Genomic DNA, 21,428 nt, shown 5'->3' with positions numbered 1-21,428 from the left:
CCTTCCTTCCTTCCTTCCTTCCTTCCTTCCTTCCTTCCTTCCTTCCTTCCTTCCTTCTTTCCTTCCCAGGATCCTATGATTGTTGGGCAAGTATTGGACCACTGAGTCCCTAGGCCTAAATGTTACAGAAGATGAGAATGAGACTAGGAAATGTTTAGTCCAGAATCTCAAAATCTTTACTTTTGCTCAAGTAAAGAGACATCTATCCCTCCAGACTTCCATAGTGGATGAGAAGCATAGTTGGAAAAATTTAACCAGAGAACATCTGGACTTCAGGACACAAAGTCAGAAGAGGCCATAGTGAGGAGTGGAAAAAGGGAAATGAGTTTATTCCCCAACCTGTTCCTGAATGCCAGGGGCCATGTATAAATCCAGTCAAGAGATCAGAATGCTGTATTTTCTTGGAGCAATTAAACCATACCATAGCATGACCAAGATACTGTTGGAAGCGCCCAGTAGAAAATCTGACTAGACATTTGCATGCAGAAATGTGAACTGCTTTTAGGATCTCACTCTGTAAATGGAATGGACAATGAATGATCCTTGAGCATTTTAAGAAAAACGTCAATATAAAGAAAAGGTACTCAGAGAAATATAAAGAGAAAAGCATACTTCTACAAAACAAATACAAAATACAGTTAAAGAGGAAGGAATGAAAACCTTATTAAAGTTTTGGTAGCAAACATGAAGAACTTCAATAAAAAAGGTTAAAGAATGAGATGGCTAATACAGAGAAAAGATAAGAAAGTATTGATAAAGTTAGGAAAAAGTAGATCAGGAAAAATGAAAGTGAGAAAGAAATATCACAAGAAAGTTTCTTAGATTGAAACACAGAAATTTCTAAATTCAGAGGACATATGGCAACTTCAGTGTAATGAAATTCAGAGCTAATTTAGGGTTCATTTTGAGGTTTTTCAGAGAAAGACAAGTCATTAAATGAAAGATAACAGATTATGCTCTCAGAAGCAAAATTAGAAACACAGTGTTTTCAAAGTTCAAAAAGGAAATTATTTTAACCCTATAGTTCTACACTCACCCCAACTATCAACAAAAATGAGCGCAGAGAAAAGTATGTATATATACATATACACATATATATGTATATATATATATAAAATTTTATTTTTTATTTTTTAGAAATAGAATCTCTCTATGAGACCCAGACCATTGTAGAACTCACTATGTAGACCAGGCTGACCTTGAGCTCAGAGGTCCACCTGCCTCTGCCTCCTGAGTGCTGGAATTAAAAGTGTGTCACACACACACACACGCACACACACACAAAAGAAGAAATAAAAACTATATTTAAAACTATGTGAAGTATCAAAACTTTTCCTTCCTTCTTGGAAAGCTTCTTAAAGTGGAATAACCTTTAGAAAGGGTGGATCCATGATTGCAATCCCAGAACTCAGAGGTTGAGGCAGAAGGATCACTGAGTTTAAGCCAACCTGGGCTAAGTAGTGAGTTCCAGGTCAGCCTAGGCTATGGAGTTGTGTCGTGAACTTTGTTCACAAAACCAATAAAAACAAAACAAAACAACAAAAAACAAACAGCAACAACAACAGCAACAACAACAAAACCCAAGAAAGTCCAAATGAAAGTAGAATGAGCCACAAGAGATGAAGATGGGATTTTAGGGAACAGAGGCTTCAGAGCAAGACAAAGGCAAAGGATGTTCTCAGGCATGGGGAAGGACAGTTCACAATAGGTATAAGAAAGGACAGAGGGCTCTGGAAAAGAGGCTCATAGGGAGAAAATGAAATGAGTTATTTGACTTTATATGTGGAAGGTTGAGAAGACTATTACAAGGTCTTAGCAATTATGTTTAAACTTGAGTGTATTAATATAAACAAATTATTATATAGGAGAGAAAATAATAGTGAGTGGAACAGTCTAGTAAAAAGATTAAGAAGGCCGGGCAGTGGTGGCGCACGCCTTTAATCCCAGCACTTGGGAGGCAGAGGCAGGCGGATTTCTGAGTTCGAGGCCAGCCTGGTCTACAGAGTGAGTTCCAGGACAGCCAGGACTACACAGAAAAACCCTGTCTCGAAAAACCAAAAAAAAAAAAAAAAAAAGATTAAGAAGATGTATGTATGTATGTATGTATGTATGTATGTATGTATTCACTCATTTATCTCATTTATAGCACACACACATATTTAGTTGTATTTTTTTAATTGTTTGTATGTATGGTTTGGGAGAATTATTTTGAGACAGGATCTTGCTTTGTATATGTGTAGTCCAGGCTGTTTGCTGTTTGCTATGTAGTCTGGGCTTACTTCAAACTGGCAATCCTACTGTCCCTTGCCTGCTGAGTGCTAGAGTTACAAATGTGCGCCATTACCCCTTGTTGTATATAATTTTTTAAAAACATTGATTATGCAACTTTGGGAGGATGAAGGAGAAAAAAGGAAGAGACGATGTTATGATTTACATTATCAAGTTAGTAAATTGGGGCTCAGCAGTAGTCAGCACTTGCTGCTAAATTTGTCTCCCAGCACCCCACCTTGGGTGGTTCACAAATGCTTGCAACTCCAGCTCCAGGTGAGCTGACACCCTTTTGTAGCTTCCTTGAGTACTTACACTCACATATCCACACACAGATACACACACTTACACAAAGTCTTTAAAAGTTAGCTAGGCAAAGTTAGAGAGATGGCTCAGCAGTAAAGAGCACTGACTGCTCTTCCAGAGGTCCTGAGTTCAATTCCCAGCAACCACATGGTGGCTCACAGCCATCTGTAATGGGATCCTATGCCCTCTTCTGGTGTGTCTGAAGACAGTGACAGTGTACTCATATATATAAAATAAATAAATCTTTTTTTTTTAAATTAGCTAGGTATGGGGGTGTATGTTGAGTGTAGTTTTAAGCTACCATCTTTGCTCCAGGACTGGCCATGCTACCAGCCCCCATCTGGCTTCCCTTGAATCCTCAGACAAAACACACACACACAGTTTCTTCCTTTACAACTTGCCTTCTTGGCACAATTGCTAGGTGTTGATATCTCCCATCTGGAAAAGTGTACCCTTACCAATTCATTATCTCTGTCTCTCTACCTGTCGTAAACTTCAGTGGCTAATCCCACCTAGCTCCTGTCAAACATCCCTGGCCACCCCCCTGTGGTAGTGGCCACAGGCCCCAGATCCCCTAAGATCTCCCATGGTTGCTGTGTTCTTCTCCCTCCAAAGCATGGCAGAAACTCCTCTCTCCTTTCTTGTGTCTGACTTTTCCTCCTGGGATCAGGAAGTCCCGCCTGTACCTTCCGCCCAGGAATTAGCCCCTGGCCTTCTTTACTGACAAATCAAGGACCAACTGGGAGACAGGACCTTAGCATCAGAATCACCCCCTTTCGGGTGTATGCATTTAATACCACCTCCCAGGAGATGCAGAGACAGAGGTATCTCAGAATTTGAGGTCAATCTGTTCTATATAGTGACTTCTTTTTGTTTGTTTGTTTTGTTTTGTTTTGTTTTTCGAGACAGGGTTTTTCTGTGCAGCCCTGGCTGTCCTGGAACTCACTCTGTAGACCAGGCTGGCCTCGAACTCAGAAATCTGCCTGCCTCTGCCTCCCAAGTGCTGGGATTAAAGGTGTGTGCCACCACTGCCCGGCATATAGTGACTTCTTGAAGAAGTAGAATGAAATATCTTTATGTACCTGCCTCTGAGATGTGCATCTGTGGGTCTATTGAGTAAAGACTTGAGACTTTGAGATATAAATATTCCGATATGGCAGGGGGTGGGGCCAATCATATGAACGTTAATACTGTGATGACGTGACACATCAAATGTTGGTTCAGGCAGTGGTGAATGCAAAGACTCTTGCTGCTCTAGGTGCTGAGAGTAAGAGATGGATGAGTGCTTAGCTCTAAGACACTTAAACTGCTCTTCTCTAAGTCTCAAGATCAAGGGAACATTGAGTTAGAGGTGCGTGAAAAGCATGGAAGGGCTGGAAGACATTCAGAGGGGCTGCCAAGTACCATCTTTAGGCAAGACACTGCCTTTGCAATCATGATCCTACGGTGGCTGCGACTGCCTGCAATGGATGGGTTCCCACAGTCAACAGTCAGTGGTCAGGCGTGGTTGAAGGAGGGGCTATGAGCCCTACTTCTCGTTCCTGAACATACACCCAATAGTTTCAGGGAAAGGAGAAGCCATCGTCTACATTTGTACACCCACTGGTGACTCCCAAGTCTCTAGTGGATAGTTTCCATCCAAGGGTCACACACACATGGCATTGGTTAGAGTAACTGGGTCACAAAATGAAAAGTCATAAATCTGGGAATGAGACTGTAAGGGAGACTGATGGATGGGAGGGAGAAAAAAGAGGGTATGGGGAGAGAGTCATCAGAATGTATCATATTCCTGTATGAAATTGTTGAAGAGCAGCCATTGAGGTGGCCCAGCAGTTAAACACCTTAGCCACCAAGGCACCAAGCCTAACAACCTGAATTTAGTCCTTGGAGTCCACGTGGTGGAAGTGGAAGAGCCAACTTCCACAAGTTGTCCTCAGACAGACAGACAGACAGACACACACACACACACACACACACACACACACACACACACACTTGAAAAATAGAAGACATGTTTGTTGTTGGAGCTTGACATACAGATCTGAGGTGACGGCAGGTATGTCTCAGAGACCTGAAACAGTTCTGCAGCTGAGGTAGTCAAGGTGGGGCCATTGCTTTCTTTGCAACATCGGGGGTAAAGCTGCTAGACAGGGTGGGCAATTTTCATCTTGCCCATAGGTTCCTGGCCCAGGTGGCCAAAAGGACTGCACTGGGTACAGTCGAGGGTCTCTTAGGAGTCCCTGCAGAGGGTCCACAATGCCACTTGTGTTCCTGGGCTGTTTGCTCTGCCTATACCTGGCAGCCGCTTATGCCAAAGACGTTATGCTCAAGTCCAGATCCAAAGCAGTGGGTGTAGAGACTCCTGAAGTCTTAAACTTGTTTGGTTTTATCTTGAGACAGGGTCTCATGTAGCTCAGGCTGACTTCAAACGCCTTATGTAGCTGAAGCTGGTCTTGAACTCCTAATCCTCTGCCCTCACATCCCAAGTGCTGGATTTGTAGAAATATGGACCCAGAGCAGTCCACCTTGCCCTGTGTTATGTGGAGCAGCTCATGCTCACCAGCCAATGGGGTATGGATAGAAGCACCCCCATTTCTTCCACTGGGGTGGTGATTTGTATCTTGGGACAGGTGGCGGCCCTTGGGCATAGAGGCCCTGCACTCCTGGGTGAAGCCCCTTCTCCATTGTGCAGTCCTAGTTCCCCCAAGCTCACAAATGTCACTGAACTTGAGAGGGAAGCCATTGTGAAAGCGTTTCTGAGTCCGGGAAACTTTTTTGCGTTTAGAACATGAACGGCTTTGAGGAGGGTGTGGAGTTCCTGCCTGCGAACAACGCTAAGAAAGTGGAGAAGCGAGGCCCCAGGCGCTGGGTGGTGCTGGTGGCCGTGCTGTTCAGCTTCCTCTTGTTCTCGCTTGTGGCTGGATTGCTGGTGTGGCACTTTCATTGTGAGTACATTGGCTTCGGAGGGTGACATAGTGGCAGCTCTCCCTCTTCCCTCACTGGGGAGGCCAAAGGGCCGCCTATGACAGACAGGGGAGAATGAGGTCAAGGATGAGGGTTAATGGGAGGAGAATGATGTGTGGGAGGGGCCCAGTGCATTGTCTCCCTGAGCCGTTTCAGACCATGATGGTGAATGATGGGGGCCTGTTCAGATCTGGCCCCCTCTTGGCGTTTGTCTGTCCCAGCTGAGGGTGGCAGGGTGGGCTTGGTGGAGTCACGTGACCATCCATCATATTTTTTTTTTTTTTATCTCTGGCAGACCGGAATGTGCGGGTCCAGAAGGTCTTCAATGGCCATCTGAGGATCACAAATGAGAACTTTCTGGATGCATATGAGAACTCCACCTCCACAGAGTTTATCAGCCTGGCCAACCAGGTGAAGGAAGCGGTGAGTCTAGTACCAGGGGAAGTCCTTTGTCCTGCCTGCCCCAGCACCCTGCCATGTATAAAGACTTAGCTCACTGCTGCTCCTGGATCCTTGGGCTGAGGATGGGATGGGGGCCTGGGAGCAGTCTAGGAAAGGGGTCATTTTTCCTATTTGGCCAGCTTAAAGCCTTGTCTTTTCCCCTCAGCTGAAGCTGCTGTACAGTCAAATCTCTGTCCTGGGTCCCTACTACAAGAAGTCAACTGTAACTGCCTTCAGGTGGGTTCTGGAGGTTGCTGTGGTGGCATGGGCTTTGGGTGTCTGGGAAGAGGGTCAGTGTGTCTGTCCTTGTGCAAGTGACTTAGAATGAAGGCAGGGATTGATGGTGCTGGCTGGGCAGTCCACAAGCACCATTTCCACAGGAGCTGCCCTAGGCACTAAATTCATAAAGAATTTGGGTTTGCTGGAGTCGAGGTGTCCAGGAAGGCTGTGTGCAAACTTCATTTGCTCTCATTGTTTTTCTGTGGCACCGGGGATGGAATCTATCACCTTACCCATGTCAGGCAAACTACCAATGAGTCATACTCCAGTTCCCCTCCCCTCTATATTTGAGACATGCTTTCACTGTGTTGCCTACACTGGCCTCAAACTTGTGGACTTGGGTGATCCTCCTGTCTCTGCCTCCTGAGTAACTGGGAATGTGAGCTTTAGTCATTGTACCTGGCCCCCAGTGTACATGTGTACGGTCCTGAGAGTTGACCATGGGACCTTATTGCTGCTAAGCTCTCTGCCACTGAGCAGACAACCTCTTCTCTCTCTTTGGAAACATCACCTCCTCAAGTTGCTCAGGCTGCCCAGTATCTGGAATTGTAGGTGTGTGCTACCACACCCAGCTCCAAAGTACTTTTATTTTGCTTGTTCAGTTGAAGCTTCTGTAATACGGGGTAGCAGGTGGATTCTCACCCCAGTCTCAAATCAGCAATCAGAGCCAGCCAGCATGGTTCTACTGAGGTGCTGTGAGTTCAAGCCTAGCCCAGGCTTCCTCCTCACTCTTGAGCTGGCCCCAGCCTGAGGGTTGAGACCAAGAGAGCAGAAGGCCAAGGGCCATGATGCTGCCGTGTGTGTGTGTGTGTGTGTGTGTGTGTGTGTGTGTGTGTGTGTGTCTGTCTGTCTGTCTGTCTGTCTGTCTGTCATATAGAGTATAGGTCTCTGGAGCTCCCTCCCCATTTTAGGGTCTCCCCTGTCTCTCCCCAGTGAGGGCAGTGTCATTGCCTACTACTGGTCAGTGTTCAGCATCCCCCCACACCTGGCAGAAGAGGTTGACCGTGCCATGGCTGTGGAGCGATTTGTCACATTGCCACCCCGAGCACGGGCACTGAAGTCCTTCGTGCTGACCTCTGTGGTGGCCTTCCGTGAGTAAGGGGTAGACCAGGGTGGGAATGTGTGGGCCAGCCTGTAGAGGGGTGGCTGGAAGATCTACACTCACAGGCCTGGGTGTCCTGGAGGATTCTGCTTGCTGACTGGCACCTCCCTTTGGGTAATAAGAAGGCAAGAGTAAGGAAACAGATTGGGTAAAATGTTCGCCTTCTTGTTCTTCAGCCATTGACCCCAGAATGCTGCAGAGGACTCAGGACAGTAAGTATCATGTTGACCTCTGGTGGAGAAGAAAGTTGTCTTGCTAGATGCCCCTTAGGCCATGGGGTCCCCAGATGGTGCTGATGGACAAGAATCTCATCTTTGTCCCTTCCCCTCCAAAACCCCTTCCTTGTGTCTACCTGAGCTTGCAGTGATTTGAGATGTATTGGGGGTGGAGCTAGGCCTGCAGGGTTCACACCTTTCTTCTGTCTTGTCTCTCCCACAGACAGTTGCAGTTTTGCCCTACACGCACATAGTGGGACGGTGACACGCTTCACCACCCCTGGTTTCCCTAACAGTCCCTACCCAGCTCATGCCCGCTGCCATTGGGTCCTGCGGGGGGACGCCGACTCTGTACTGAGCCTCACCTTCCGAAGCTTTGATGTCGCTCCCTGTGATGAGCACGGCAGTGACCTGGTCACAGTGTATGACAGCCTGAGCCCCATGGAGCCCCATGCTGTGGTGCGGTGAGTGTCCTGGAAAGCAGGGGAGGCGCTGGCTGAGGGATGAACTATTTGGACAGATTGTGGTATAGGCTTGGGATATAGTTGGTGACATTTGGCTACAGGCTGCTGTGAAGTAGACAGTGGAGGGCAGGCATGGTATACACCTGCATGAGCTCCAGAGAGTGGGCAAGGAGATCCTTGGTTTTGTCAGTAATAAGACCAATGTACATCCTGCAGAGAAGTGTGGGCTTCCCTAACTGGTGCCAGAAAGGAAGGATTATGGTAAAGCATATATAGCCAGGCCTGCAGTCCAGGAGACAGTTCCCATTGAAAAGTTTTGCTACAGTTCCCGAGCAGACAGAACATGGTATAGCACAGCTCAGCACAGCACAGCTCACTTCTGTATACAGGGCAACACCGGAAGCTCCAGGTTGGCTGGGAGGCAGAGGGAGTAAAGGAGATTGTGAAGGTTCCTTTAAGAAATTAAGCCAACATGGGGAAAAGGCCTCAAATAGGCTCACTGGGATCATCTCAGCAAACTCTGGAGTCAGGGCTGCCCCTAGCTGTCTGCTACTGGGCCCCACCTGTGACAACCTGGTGGGGAGGGTCTGGGGACTCTGATTGGCTGGCAGGCATCGGAAAAGTGTTGATAGGAGATTCTAGTTGGTAGTAGCCTCTAGGGATTGGTTGGTACCAGGAAGGCAAAGTTGAGGCTGTCAGAGCATTAGAATTACAGAAAATAAAGGTGTTATTAATATTCCCATTGGGAGGGATTGGGAGTAGTCCAAGATGGGTGCCCCAGAAAGCTGCATGTTAGGGTGGAGTTCTTTTTACCCCTTCAAGAGTATTGGTGATGGTCAGCCTCTCCTTGATGCAGGTCAAAGCCTTCTATCCATCTTGACCCAAACCAGGACAGAACCATCTTTGGCCACAGCTGAACAGTCAAGACTAAGCCCTTTTCTCATTTCTCTATAAACATTTTCCCATCTGTTAATTATGCAAAAAAAAGAAATATTCCCCTCACCCCAAAAAGCCTAAAGCCAGGCATGGTGGTTTGAACTGAGTCTTAGCATTCAGAAAATTGAGGCAAGAGAGTTGTCTCGGCTACCTAGTGAATTCTAGAACAGCCTCTGTCTCTCGTCTCTCACATACACAAAAACTAATAATGACAATAATAATAGTGATGATGATGATAATGATGATGAAATTCCCAGAGGGGAAGTATTAGGAGGAGAGTAAGTGACCATGACTGTCTTAGTTTCTTTGGGTCGCCGTGATAAGACACCCTGAGAACAGCCACTTAAGGGAGAAAGGCTTTACCTGGCTCATAGTCCACCATGGCGGGAAGTCAGGTTGACAAGAGCTGGAGGGAGCCAGTTACATTGTATCCACAATCAAGAAGCAGAGAGTAATGAATGTCTGGCATCTCTCCATTTTGTACATTCAGGGTCCCCACCAGGAAGTGACATCACAGCTGTCCCACCCCACTGACACATCTACTTTGCAGGTCCAAAGGTCCATCTCCTGGGTGATTCTAGATTTTATCAGGTTGATAACTCTAATCATCAGTGACGCCTCTTCTCACACCTAAAGTCAACCGTTGCTAGGTTGGACCTGACTTGGTGTATGTGTGCATGGCTTTAGAAGGGATTGTAATGTAATAGCTTGTTTGTTGGTTGGTTTTTGTTAGTTTTTTGTTTGCTTTTGAGACAGGAGCTCTCTATTTGGACTGATGGTTCTCACTATGCAGCTTGCAGAAGGCACAAGATGTTCCATTTGCACTGTAGCCACTAAAATAAGTAATATTGATTAAGTTTATACCTGATAAATACTTTAGAACAATAAAATAAAGAGAAGAAAGTTTTGGTTGGCATGGCGATGCATGCCTGCCACTCCAGACTCAGGAGACTGAGGCAGAAGGATGAGAATTTGAGGCTAACCTGAGACCTGTTTCCCCAAACAGTAGGCTAGCCTTGAACTCAAAATCTTCATACCTCAGCCTCCCACTGATGGGGCTTCAGATATGTACCAGCATGACTCGTTTTATACAAAGCCTTTTTGACCCTGCCCTTGTGTGTTCAGGTCTGGGGTTAGGAGTGGGGTCCTATGACCTCTCAACTTGGGAGCTAAGTTGTGTGTGAAAGATCTGTGTTTTGTCTCTGTCACTAACTCTGTCTCTCTGCCTTGCAGGCTATGTGGCACCTACTCACCCTCCTACAACCTGACTTTCCTCTCCTCCCAGAACGTCTTCCTCGTCACGCTGATAACCAACACTGACCGGCGACATCCTGGCTTTGAGGCCACTTTCTTCCAGCTGCCCAAGATGAGCAGTAAGAGCAGTCAGGGCTAATGATGGGCAAGTTCTTAGGCTGCAGACAGGGGGCAGGCCTTAGAGGAATTCCTGAACCCAGGGGGTTGGCAGACTGGCCCTTCTGCGGACAGGTTGGAAACTGAGACCAAGGGGCATTTTACCTCCTTTCTAAAAAAATTTTAATTTGGGGTGGCGGTGGTGGTGTTGAGACAGGGTTTCAGTGTATAGCTCTGGCTGTCCTGGAACTCACTAGGTAGAAGAGGCTGCCTCAACTCGCAGAGATCTGCCTGCCTCTGGGATTAAAGGCATGTACCACCATGCCCAGCTAAGCGACCACTTTTTTTTTTTTAAGTTTCATTTATTTCTGTGTGCATTGGTGTTCTGCCTGCATGTCTGTCGAGGGTGCCAGATCCTCTGGACCTGGAGTTACAGACAGTTGTGAGCTGCCATGTGGATGCTGGAAATTGAACTCAAGTCTTCTGGAAGAGGAGCCAGTGCTCTTAATCGCTGAGCCATCTCTCCAGCACTAAGGGACCACTATTAAAAGCAATTGGCTTTAAGCACCTTGCCAAAGTACACTGTCCTGTCGGAAGACAGGTGGTGAGAAGATTGAGTTCTCCTCAGATTGTACAGCTCTTCCTATACCCTGTGTCGAAGATGGTCCTTAAATTTCCCATTCTCTCCTCCCTTTCCTCTTAGGCTGTGGTGGTTTTTTGAGTGAAGCCCAAGGGACATTTAGCAGCCCCTACTATCCAGGTCACTACCCACCCAACATCAACTGCACATGGAATATCAAGGTAGGAGGGGGTGGCTGTGAGTGCCACAGGACTTGAGGAAAAGCAGGAGGGGAAGATGACGTTAACAACCCAAAGTGCCACATTAACAGGACCCACAAGACTAGGCTCTTTGCTGCAAGACTAGCCACATCCAGACTTATGCCCCAGCTCTTTGGTTGGCAACAGAGAGAACACAGGCTACTTATTTGTCTTCTCTGGGTCAGCTCGCTTCCGGGTAAAGTGAGGCCCAGGATCTGTTTCTAAGAGGTGTTGTCAGGATGACCTCACAGAAAGTGTGATGAGAGCAAGTCCTCGCATAGCGGCAGTGCTTCAGGGCACCTCTCACGCCCTCCAATTGGAGGTCTTTCCTTAAAGATGCTGAGACACCATCCTAGCTTTTCAAAGTAATGGAGTACAAGCAAATTCCCATACGTGTGCTTATGGTTTTCATTTCCAAGTTGCAGTTACCTGTGGTCAGTCACGATCTGAAAATGTTAGGTGGGAAACTCCAGCAATAAATGTGGGTGGGAAGAATGGGTTTGTTCAGTGCCCACGCTGGATGTGATACTTGACTGTTAGTTACTTAATACCCTTCAGGGTATCACACTGACCATTGTGTGTCACAGGGCTTGCATTCAAAGAACTCTTACTTAATAATGACCCCTAAATATTAGCTCTTTGGATAGACCACAGAAAAGATAGAAAGTCCTTCCTGCAGGTGAAAAATTAAATGTTGAAGTTATTAAGACTTGTGGGCCGGGCAGTGGTGGCGCACGCCTTTAATCCCAGCACTTGGGAGGCAGAGGCAGGCGGATTTCTGAGTTCAAAGCCAGCCTGGTCTACAGAGTGAGTTCCAGGACAGCCTGGGCTATACAGAGAAACCCTGTCTCGAAAAACCAAAAAAAAAAAAAAAAAAAAGACACAAGAAAGACAAGGGTCACATGGCCTTACTCATAGGTGGAGTTCCCAAAGGTTGGCCTCTTAGAAATCAAGAGAGTAATGGTTACCAGAGAGGTTGGGAGAGTAGGGAGAAGGGGTGGAAGAAGCTGATTAAGGTTTGGGGGAATGATGTTCAGTTAGACAGGACCCAGGCACTCTGGCATGTATTGCAGAGACACTGACTAGAGGTACCAGACCTCAAAAAGCCAGAGGAAGGTTTTCACTATTTAAAAACCATCATAAATATTCAAGGAGGTAAATACCTTTAATCTGATTTAAGGATTATGTAGTAATAATATATTTATGGTTTTATATATCAGTTAAAATAACTAAAACTTAAAAATGGGAGAGCCATTTATCATATGTATGTATGTATGTATGTATGTATGTATATATGTATGTAGGAGGAAAGGTCATAGTGCGTATAGGGTTCATTCAGGATCCTGCTTCATCCTGTTCCATTGCCCTCCTGTGGATATCCTTTGTGTTAAGTACCAGAGAAGTCAGAGTCCCCAAAGCATCTCTCTGTCCAGGTGCCCAACAACCGGAATGTGAAGGTGCGCTTCAAACTCTTCTTTCTGGTTGACCCCAACGTACCAGTGGGCTCCTGCACCAAGGACTATGTGGAGATCAACGGGGAGAAGTGAGCCCCTGGGGGTGCAACCACCATCCTGGATGTTGGGAGGGCTGACTCCAGGCACCCCCAGTTGTCTGGTTGCCAGCCGAATCTCCCTCAGCCTCACTCTTGGCCTCTAGGTACTGTGGTGAGAGGTCCCAGTTTGTGGTGAGCAGCAACAGCAGCAAGATTACAGTTCACTTCCATTCTGACCACTCGTACACGGACACAGGGTTCCTAGCTGAGTACCTGTCCTACGACTCCAATGACCGTGAGTGAATGTGGCTGCTGATGGTTGGTGGGATTGGTGCAGGAAGTACTCTCTGTTCTGTCCTGCACTGTGCTTCCTCCGAGACAATGGAGTGTCAGATGCATCTCACTGCGGTAGCTTTAGAGGAAAGCAAAGCTGTTTATGGGGAAAAAAAAAAAAAGGCTGGGCTAGGGGTGTGGCTCTCTGTGTTAAGAAAGATCTCGAGGCTCTGTGATCAGTCCCCAGCACAAGAACAAGAGAATGAGTAAACACTGGTACATCTGTGCTTCTCATGGCTGCTTCCCTGAGATGCAAAGGAGCCCTCAGACCTTCCTTACCAACTTCCTGGGGCCACACCTCTTTTTGGTAATCTGTGCTTCCCTTGAGAATCTATTAGCACTTTTAGGATTAATTTGAAGTACTGAAACATTAGAAAACACTATTAGCTATGTGAACAGCGATTCGTTGGCCTAAAGAGTGCGGATTGAGTGTCCCATATCTAAAATGCCTGGGACTAGAAGTGTGGTGAACTTCGGACTTAAAAAGTTTTATATATCCACAGTGGATCTTGGAAATGGGACCCAAGTCTAAACGTGAAATCTGGGGCTTCAGAGAGAGCTGAGATAGTAGAGTTCTTGCCACCTAGCATGAGAATCTGCATTCGGATCTCCAACACCCACATAGAAACTGAGTCGTGTGCCCATAACTCAGAGCCAGGGAGGCAGACATAGGAGCCTGCTGGCCAGCCAGTATAGCTGAATTGATGTGCTTCAGGTTCAATGAGAAGGCTTGACTAAAAAACCAACCAAACAAAAAAAACAAACAACCAAAACCCCCCAAAAGAGAGTGACTGAGGAAGACCTGACATTGCCTTCCTGCCTCCGTGTGCACAGGAATATGTACATACAGCACACACAAACACAAAATGAAACTCAGTTTTTCTTCTCGTGAGCGTCATCAGAACATCACATCAGCACACCTGTGTTTTCTCAAGTCACATGAGGTCACATGAGGTCAGGTTTGTGCCTTCCCACCTGTGGCATCATGTCAACTCTGAAAAAGCCTCAGATTCTGCAGACTTCTGGGTCTTGGTGTTTTGGCTGAGGGCAGTTCGTGCTGCAACTTTTAATCTCAGCCCTGTATCATGGAATAATCCTTTGGGAGGCATTTTAAGTACTGAAACTCACATTTAATTTAAAATGTAACTTCAGGGGCTGGCGAGAGTGTAAGGGCCTCAGAGTCGGTTCAGGACACCCCAAGACCAAATTCTCAGACCAAAGGAGATTTATTTGCCCCAGAGAGACAAAGGGCAGGGAGCAAGAGACAAAGACAGGAGATAGAGGATGAGGGGAAAGAACAAGGGAGAGGGGGAAGGGATATTTGTCCTGGAGGGACAAAAGGCTGTCTCTAGACTGAGAGGAGACAGACGTGGCCCATAGGCCAATGGTGGTTTATAAATGTCCAACGGAAAACTCCATGTTAGTAAGAGGTGTTTAATTTGAATTGGGCATGTTAATTAGGTGACCCAAAGAGGGCTTTTGATTGCTAGACTTCAATACTTTCATATCTGGTCCTTGGTAGTCACCCTCAGGAGGAGGAAGTAGCCAAATGAGGGAATGGTCATGGAGCTAGCTTTAGGAATGTAATGGTTTTTAGCAAGGGAGAAGGAAAGGGGTAAAAGGGCAAAACCTGTCTGAGGTGTCTGCCATGCTCAGGCCTGTGTCTGCCATGCTCAGGCCTGTTAGAGCCCCTCAGAGATTGCTTAGTGATTAAGAGCACTGTTGCTCTTGCAGAGGACCCAGGTGTGGTTCCCGCCTGTTAACTCCAGTCCCAGAGGATATGTCGCCCTCTTCTGGCCTCCATGGGCACTACATGCAAGTGGTTCATAGCCATGAAATGCAGGCAAAACACCCATACACACAAAACGAGAATCAATAAACCTTAAAAACGCAATGCAGCTGGATAGCTTCCAAAAGTCTTTCTGGATGACTGGATAGCTTTGATGTAAGGACATACTTGTGACTGAAGTTGTGTTTGTGCGGGGGCAATGACAACAGCTCTGTCCTCCACCCAAGGAATAATTGTCAGGTTTCTCCCTGTTTCGGGAATGTTGAACTTGTTAGCATGAATGTTGAAGTGTTAGCATCAAGGAAATACTGAGGTCATTTTCACTTGGCTAGGACATAAACACTACGGGCGCACTGTTCTGTGACCCCACAGGCAGAGTGCCGAGTCACAGGCCTCTGTCTGGAGAAACACAGGACAGTGGAGGACTACGCATGCAGCTGGCTTCTCTTCCCCATGGCTATGCAGTCAGCACAGTCAGTGGTCAGGGCCATCCACCAGCATGCTACCCATTCTGGCTGCTGATACAAAAGTTCCCCTTGTCAGATTTGGCTCTCAGTGTCTACATCTACTTACAGGCTGATGTCTTAGTGGGGCTGTGAGGTGGCTGGTAGGGAAAGAGGGGGCAGCCATGAACTTCATCCCTGTCTCTACATCCCTACAGCGTGCCCAGGGATGTTCATGTGCAAGACTGGACGGTGCATCCGCAAGGACCTGCGCTGTGACGGCTGGGCAGACTGCCCTGACTACAGTGATGAGCGCTACTGCCGTGAGTCCTCTGTAGTCTGCCCCAGTTCCTCCCCCATTCCTCATACCAGGCCCTGCCCCCTCCTGCCTCCTGCTCTTTCCTACCCTTTTCTTGTCCGGTGGCATGACCTTCTCCTTCCCTGGTTCTGCCTTGTCTATCCTGGCAGAAAGACACGAGGCATTGAGACCCTGGTCTCACCCTTGTTCCCTCCACCCCCCATGCCATTGGAAATCTTGGCTAGCAGGTGAGTGTCTGTCAGCACTGACAGCTACTGGTGTGGAGATGCTCACTATTTTCTAGATAAGACGGCATCTCTGGCAACTGTGACTGCCCAGGCTGCCCGGGGAGCCTGCAGCTGATTCTAGCTCTCCCATAATAGGATGCAACACCACCCACCAGTTCACGTGCAAGAACCAGTTCTGCAAGCCCCTCTTCTGGGTCTGTGACAGTGTCAATGACTGTGGGGACGGCAGTGACGAGGAGGGGTGCAGTGAGTACCTTGGGGTGAGGGGCTGCTATGGTTCCCAGGTCCCCGTTTGGCCCAGTGAGTCAAGGCATGCTGCAGGTTGCTAAGGATCTGCATCTCCATAGGTTGTCCTGCTGGGAATTTCAAGTGTTCCAATGGGAAGTGTCTCCCTGAGAGCCAGAAGTGTAATGGGAAGGACAACTGTGGAGATGGGTCTGACGAGGCCTCATGTGACAGCGGTAAGACCCAGCTCTGGCTGCCTTCCCGTGTGGATGGTAACTCCTCTCACTAAAACTGCACCCCAAGGTAGGAGCCTGTCTGAGGCTTTATGGAGTGCTCTCAGAGATTGCAAACCCAACTTTCCTGTTTATTAAGTCTGGGGAGAATCTTCCAGAAGGTGGAGAACCTGGAGCAGGGCTGTGGACACGGGTGGCCAGCAAGGTGGCCAGTGGTGGCGTGACATGTCCATCCTCTCCCATAAACAGTGAATGTCGTCTCTTGCACCAAATATACCTACCGCTGCCAAAATGGCCTCTGTTTGAGCAAGGGCAATCCTGAATGTGACGGGAAGAAGGACTGTAGTGATGGCTCGGATGAAAAAAACTGTGGTAAGCAGGGCAGCTGTGCATGGTGGGCCAGGGTGTTCACTGTGCAGCATCTGGGAGAGCACCCAGGGGTGGAGATCTTACCAGAACCCCACTCACACAGCCCAGTACCCACTCAGAGGGCACATCTGTCTGGAGGAAAGGAAGACTTCGCCCCTTGGCATAAACACACAGTTCTGTGGGAAGCCAGCATGTCAGCATCTCCGGGACATAGCTAACATACTGGTTGCTTCATAGACAGACAGACAGCAATGGGTGACTGGCTTGTAGGAGAAAGAGCCTCACCCGCCCATGCTGTGTGTCCTAGAAGAGCTGGCTGGAGTGCCTTCATATCTCCATATACTGTGTTCTGAGCTGTATCCCTTAGCTAGTGATAGCACATTAAGCCCTCGAGAGCAGCAGGTGTCTAGAGCCTGGATGTGCTTATGCGTGGGGCAGGGAGAGCGGGGGACAGGGGAGGATGGTGGATCTGTGAGGCTTAGGGACCCTTCTGCTCAGTGTTGCTGTGCATACCCAACGGAGATTCCTGAGCTGAGTCTCGCCGCGCACAAGGAACGTCCCTTTGATGTTTAGTGGCTGCACTTTGGTTCTCTATCCCCTGTCCAGAATGTGGGCTGCGATCATTTACCAAACAGGCTCGCGTGGTTGGCGGCACGAATGCGGACGAGGGCGAGTGGCCCTGGCAGGTGAGCCTCCACGCCCTGGGCCAGGGCCACTTGTGTGGGGCCTCACTCATCTCTCCCGACTGGCTGGTCTCTGCAGCTCATTGCTTTCAGGATGAAAGAAATTTCAAGTAAGTATCCAGGTATGCAGGGAGGTATCCTTTGTCTGAATTTTTGCCAGGGTAAGCTGGCACTACAGCAGGGTGATGGAGGAGTGGGCATCCCAGATAGGACTTTCTGCATAGCCCTGGTTGTTCTAGTACTCACTATGTAGACCAGACTGACCCGGAACTCACACTCTGCCTTTTAAGGCCTGGGATTAAAGGCATGCTGCACCATGCCTCACAGTCAGGTCCACTGTGTGCTACCCCTAACAAATTAGACAGTTCTATATGTGCCCCTACTTTGCAGATACTGGTGCTTGGAGAGAAAGGGGCATTTGTCTGGGTTTTTGTTTGGGCATTTGTCCACAGCTCAGTGGTAGAGCCAGACTTGAGCTATTTGGTTACTTCCTAATTTCATGGCTCCTTGGGGTTGGTTAGTGATGAGCCTTGATTCTGTCTAAGGTCTGTCTTGCAGTTGGCTTTGGGGCAGGTTATTCCCTTTCTAGGCCCTGACAATATGATACAGTGAGCTCTCACCCTTAGAGTTGGGAGAGCTAAAGGTGATAATTTACTTGTGGCCCAGGACTGTATCTAGCACACAGTAGGTATGTGTCTACAGGGAGGGCTCAAATTGGTCTCTCAGGACAAGGCAGGTGGGTGTCAGAGTCTTCAAGGTCAGAGAAGTAGCAGAAACAGGTAGGTAGGTTTGAGGCTGGGGCTACTTGTATCTGACCCCAGATGCTCTGGCCGTTGGCCACAGGGGTATAAGAGGATTCAGATGCAGGGGAATTTAAGACTTGTCCATCCTTGGAAAGAAGATCTGGTACACTCTGAACTTGACATGGGCCCTAAGGCTTTTCTCTGGAACGTCATAGATGTCCATTCATGATTGAGTGAATGAGTGAACAAATAGGTGAATGAATGCATCACTGGAATAGAAATATGAGAATAAAGAATGAATGGGAGGACATTAGAAAGGGGAAGGCCTTGGGCTGCAGTGACAGCTCAGTGGTTAAGAGAATGTATGTCTGGACCAGAGTTGAACTCCTAGCATCCATGTTGGATAGTTCACAACTGCCTATAACACCAGCTCCAGGGGAGGGGGTGATCCAACACCTCTTACTAGTAAGAGCTTCCCTCTGCCTCCTGTTCCACAGCAGCTGCTTAAGGCCTTTTTTATGGTGGGTAGCCTTCTGGGTCTTTATGAGAACTTAGGGCACTGACTGTGCATTCATAGCCACCCACAGACTAGTGACTGCTCTGCCTCCCCTGTGCCATTCCAGGTACTCAGACCACACGATGTGGACAGCCTTCCTGGGTCTGCTGGACCAGAGCAAGCGCAGTGCCTCTGGGGTACAGGAGCTCAAGCTCAAACGTATCATCAGCCACCCTTCCTTCAATGACTTTACCTTTGACTATGACATCGCCTTGCTGGAGCTGGAGAAGCCAGCGGAGTACAGCACTGTCGTGCGCCCCATCTGCCTACCTGATGCTACCCATGTCTTCCCTGCTGGCAAGGCCATCTGGGTCACAGGCTGGGGGCATACACAAGAGGGAGGTGAGCTTCAGGCCAGACCAGAACCTGCAGAGAGCCCTAGGCCTACCTTTAAGGCCATGGTGCTTGTACACCTACAGCCCTTTTGTTGTCTAGGGTGCACAGAGTCCATCCTGGCTTCAGGGCTGGTGGCTTCCTCAACGTCCCAGTGCCTGGCAGGATGAAGCTGTTGGGGGCGGAAAGGAAAAGGAGGCTCCTAGTAAAAAGTGTAGGATGTGCAGGTTGGGCTCTTGATTGAAGCCCTGACTCTGCCACTGAACTGGCTGAGTGGTCAGTTGCTTGATCTATTAACTGTGGTTATTCATCTGCATGTTCAGTGAGTGTGAACTGGGGTGCTCCTTTTCTATGTGGGTAAGCCTTTGAGCTGGGCCCACAGATGTTACCCATTGTGCATCCTTGTGCCCTGTGGAGGACAAGCAGGTTGTAGGTAAACTTAAGATTGAAAGACTCCGCCGGGTGGTGGTGGTGCACGCCTCTAATCCCAGCACTTGGGAGGCAGAGGCAGGCGGATCTCTGAGTTCAAGAGTTGGAGGCTAGCCTGGTCTACAGAGTGAGTTCCAGGACAGCCAGGGCTACACAGAGAAACCCTGTCTCGAAAAACCAGAAAAAAAAAAAAAAGATTGAAAGACTCCATTACCAGATTGGTATAGTTCATGGTGAACATTCATACAGAGGTAAAACCCTGACTTACAAGGTTCCCTTACTGGCAGAGTTATTGTGGCATTTGGTGAGATTTTTGGTGTTTTCCCCACTTTCCATCCATCCCCTGCCTTGCTGTATATCTGACAGTCTGTGCAGTCTGGTTACTTTTAATGGCTACACAATACCCCTCCGTGTGTTATCGGCTACTGACCTATTGATATGTCAGCTGCAGACTCTTGGGTTATTTGCAAGCATCGCTTGTAAACTTGACCAGCGGGGAGTATCTCCAGTGAGTTTTCCCCCAGGTAGACTGGCTTGCCCCGGGAGCTACCTGCCTCAGTCCCCATCTTACTATTCCCCCAGGCACTGGAGCACTAATCCTGCAGAAGGGTGAGATCCGGGTCATCAACCAGACCACCTGTGAGGACCTCCTACCCCAGCAGATCACCCCACGGATGATGTGTGTGGGTTTCCTCAGTGGGGGTGTGGACTCCTGCCAGGTGTGTGCGCTTACAGGAGAAAGGCAGAGCCGGAAGGGAAGGGACTTTGAAAGGCTGAAGCTGGGGAAAGGCCAGACCAGGGAGAGGAAGTGCCATGCAGAATGCGAAGGCAAAGAGGCAGGGTAGAGAAAGAGAAAGGCAGGGCAGGGGATAGGGAGAAGGGAGCCCTAACTAGGCTGGAGCTGGGGATAGGTGGGGCTGGGGAGAGCCTGGGCAGGGGTAAGCAGGAGTCAAGGGGAAGTCAAGCTGTGGGGAGAGGTCAGTTGGCCATGGGAGAGGCCAGTTTGGCTGAGGCAGCTACTAAGAGTTTAGGTAAGGGCCTCATGCACTGGATTTGTTTTTGCTTAGGGTGACTCCGGAGGCCCCTTGTCCAGTGTGGAGAAAGATGGGCGAATCTTCCAGGCTGGTGTGGTGAGCTGGGGTGAAGGCTGCGCTCAGAGGAACAAGCCAGGCGTGTACACAAGGATCCCTGTAGTTCGGGACTGGATCAAAGAGCACACTGGGGTATAGGAGCATGGACAGATGGCCGACCACGAATACCCACAGGGGATGCCCTGACACGCACACCTGGATACAGGAGGGGAGCACTGAGGACATTTATGCTGTGGTCTCTCCCCCACAACCCAGACTGTGAACTGCATCCCTAGGACTCAGAGTTCTTCCCTGAGTTTCCAAAGTGGGATCCCTCAGGAATCGGAGAGAGTACTTCTGTGCTAGTGGCCCAGCCGGGGGCAAGGATTTGATGGCAGCCTTCCCCTCTAGCCCTGAGCTGGGTGAAGATGATGCTTTCCTGGAGAGCTGCTTCCTGACTCTAAAGGAAAACTATTGTTGAGCTCCTGGGAGCCCTATGGGTGGAAGGGCTCGGGAGGTCACTCTTTTCAGGAAGCTCTGGCTCTAGGGACCCCCAGAAACGAGTGGCACCTAAGGCTGAATTGTTTTGCTGGTGCCAGGGGTGGGTATTTGAGAGTAAAACATTTTATTTCTTTTTAGGTAATTTGTTTTTCTTGCTATACTACTATACTCTCCCCTCCTCCCCCCTCCCCCTACTCCCAATCCCTTCTATGAATAGTTCCCTTTGCACTAAACTGGAACTAAATTTCCCTGAGCACAGACCACAGCACCTTGTCTTCTCTAGGCCAAGGGCTGTCTGTCCTTGGTTATAACAAGTGCTCACTTATAAGCCAGTGCCCTGACTGCGACAGAAGGTGGGTCAGGAGGGAGTTAGGGGGAGAGGAATCATGTAGAGAGTGGGCACTGTGACTGTTCAGGCCTGACCCTGGCCTTGCTCTATTGGGGGTGAGAGGACAGGCGGCGGCAGTCATGGTGACACATCAGAGGAAGAGGAAGGTGCAAAGTGCTGTGGGTTTGCTTTCGGTGCAGAGGTGGTTACA

At 48.5% G+C, this 21,428-nt stretch overlaps 1 protein-coding gene across 1 annotated transcript in view; it reads left to right on the top strand.

The window, feature by feature from the left end:
- Nucleotides 1-21,026, top strand: part of St14 (suppression of tumorigenicity 14) — a 40,367-nt gene extending 19,341 nt beyond the window's left edge. Inside the window, exons 2-19 of the mRNA XM_028776191.1 lie at nt 5,360-5,519; nt 5,834-5,961; nt 6,146-6,216; nt 7,192-7,349; nt 7,537-7,572; nt 7,799-8,039; nt 10,209-10,348; nt 11,029-11,126; nt 12,578-12,687; nt 12,801-12,931; nt 15,420-15,524; nt 15,883-15,993; nt 16,095-16,208; nt 16,455-16,577; nt 17,181-17,367; nt 18,624-18,898; nt 19,901-20,037; nt 20,386-21,026. Of these exons, the coding sequence (XP_028632024.1) occupies nt 5,360-5,519; nt 5,834-5,961; nt 6,146-6,216; nt 7,192-7,349; nt 7,537-7,572; nt 7,799-8,039; nt 10,209-10,348; nt 11,029-11,126; nt 12,578-12,687; nt 12,801-12,931; nt 15,420-15,524; nt 15,883-15,993; nt 16,095-16,208; nt 16,455-16,577; nt 17,181-17,367; nt 18,624-18,898; nt 19,901-20,037; nt 20,386-20,547 (2,487 nt within the window). The 3' untranslated portion in view covers nt 20,548-21,026. The remainder of the gene's footprint in view (nt 1-5,359; nt 5,520-5,833; nt 5,962-6,145; nt 6,217-7,191; nt 7,350-7,536; nt 7,573-7,798; nt 8,040-10,208; nt 10,349-11,028; nt 11,127-12,577; nt 12,688-12,800; nt 12,932-15,419; nt 15,525-15,882; nt 15,994-16,094; nt 16,209-16,454; nt 16,578-17,180; nt 17,368-18,623; nt 18,899-19,900; nt 20,038-20,385) is intronic.
- Nucleotides 21,027-21,428: the final 402 nt, after the last annotated feature.

Source organism: Grammomys surdaster, unplaced genomic scaffold, assembly GCF_004785775.1.
Source record: "Grammomys surdaster isolate TR1022 unplaced genomic scaffold, NIH_TR_1.0 266, whole genome shotgun sequence".
Taxonomy (NCBI): domain Eukaryota; kingdom Metazoa; phylum Chordata; class Mammalia; order Rodentia; family Muridae; genus Grammomys; species Grammomys surdaster.
Note: the sequence above shows the minus strand (reverse complement) of the source record. Positions and strands in the feature narration are given on the sequence as shown.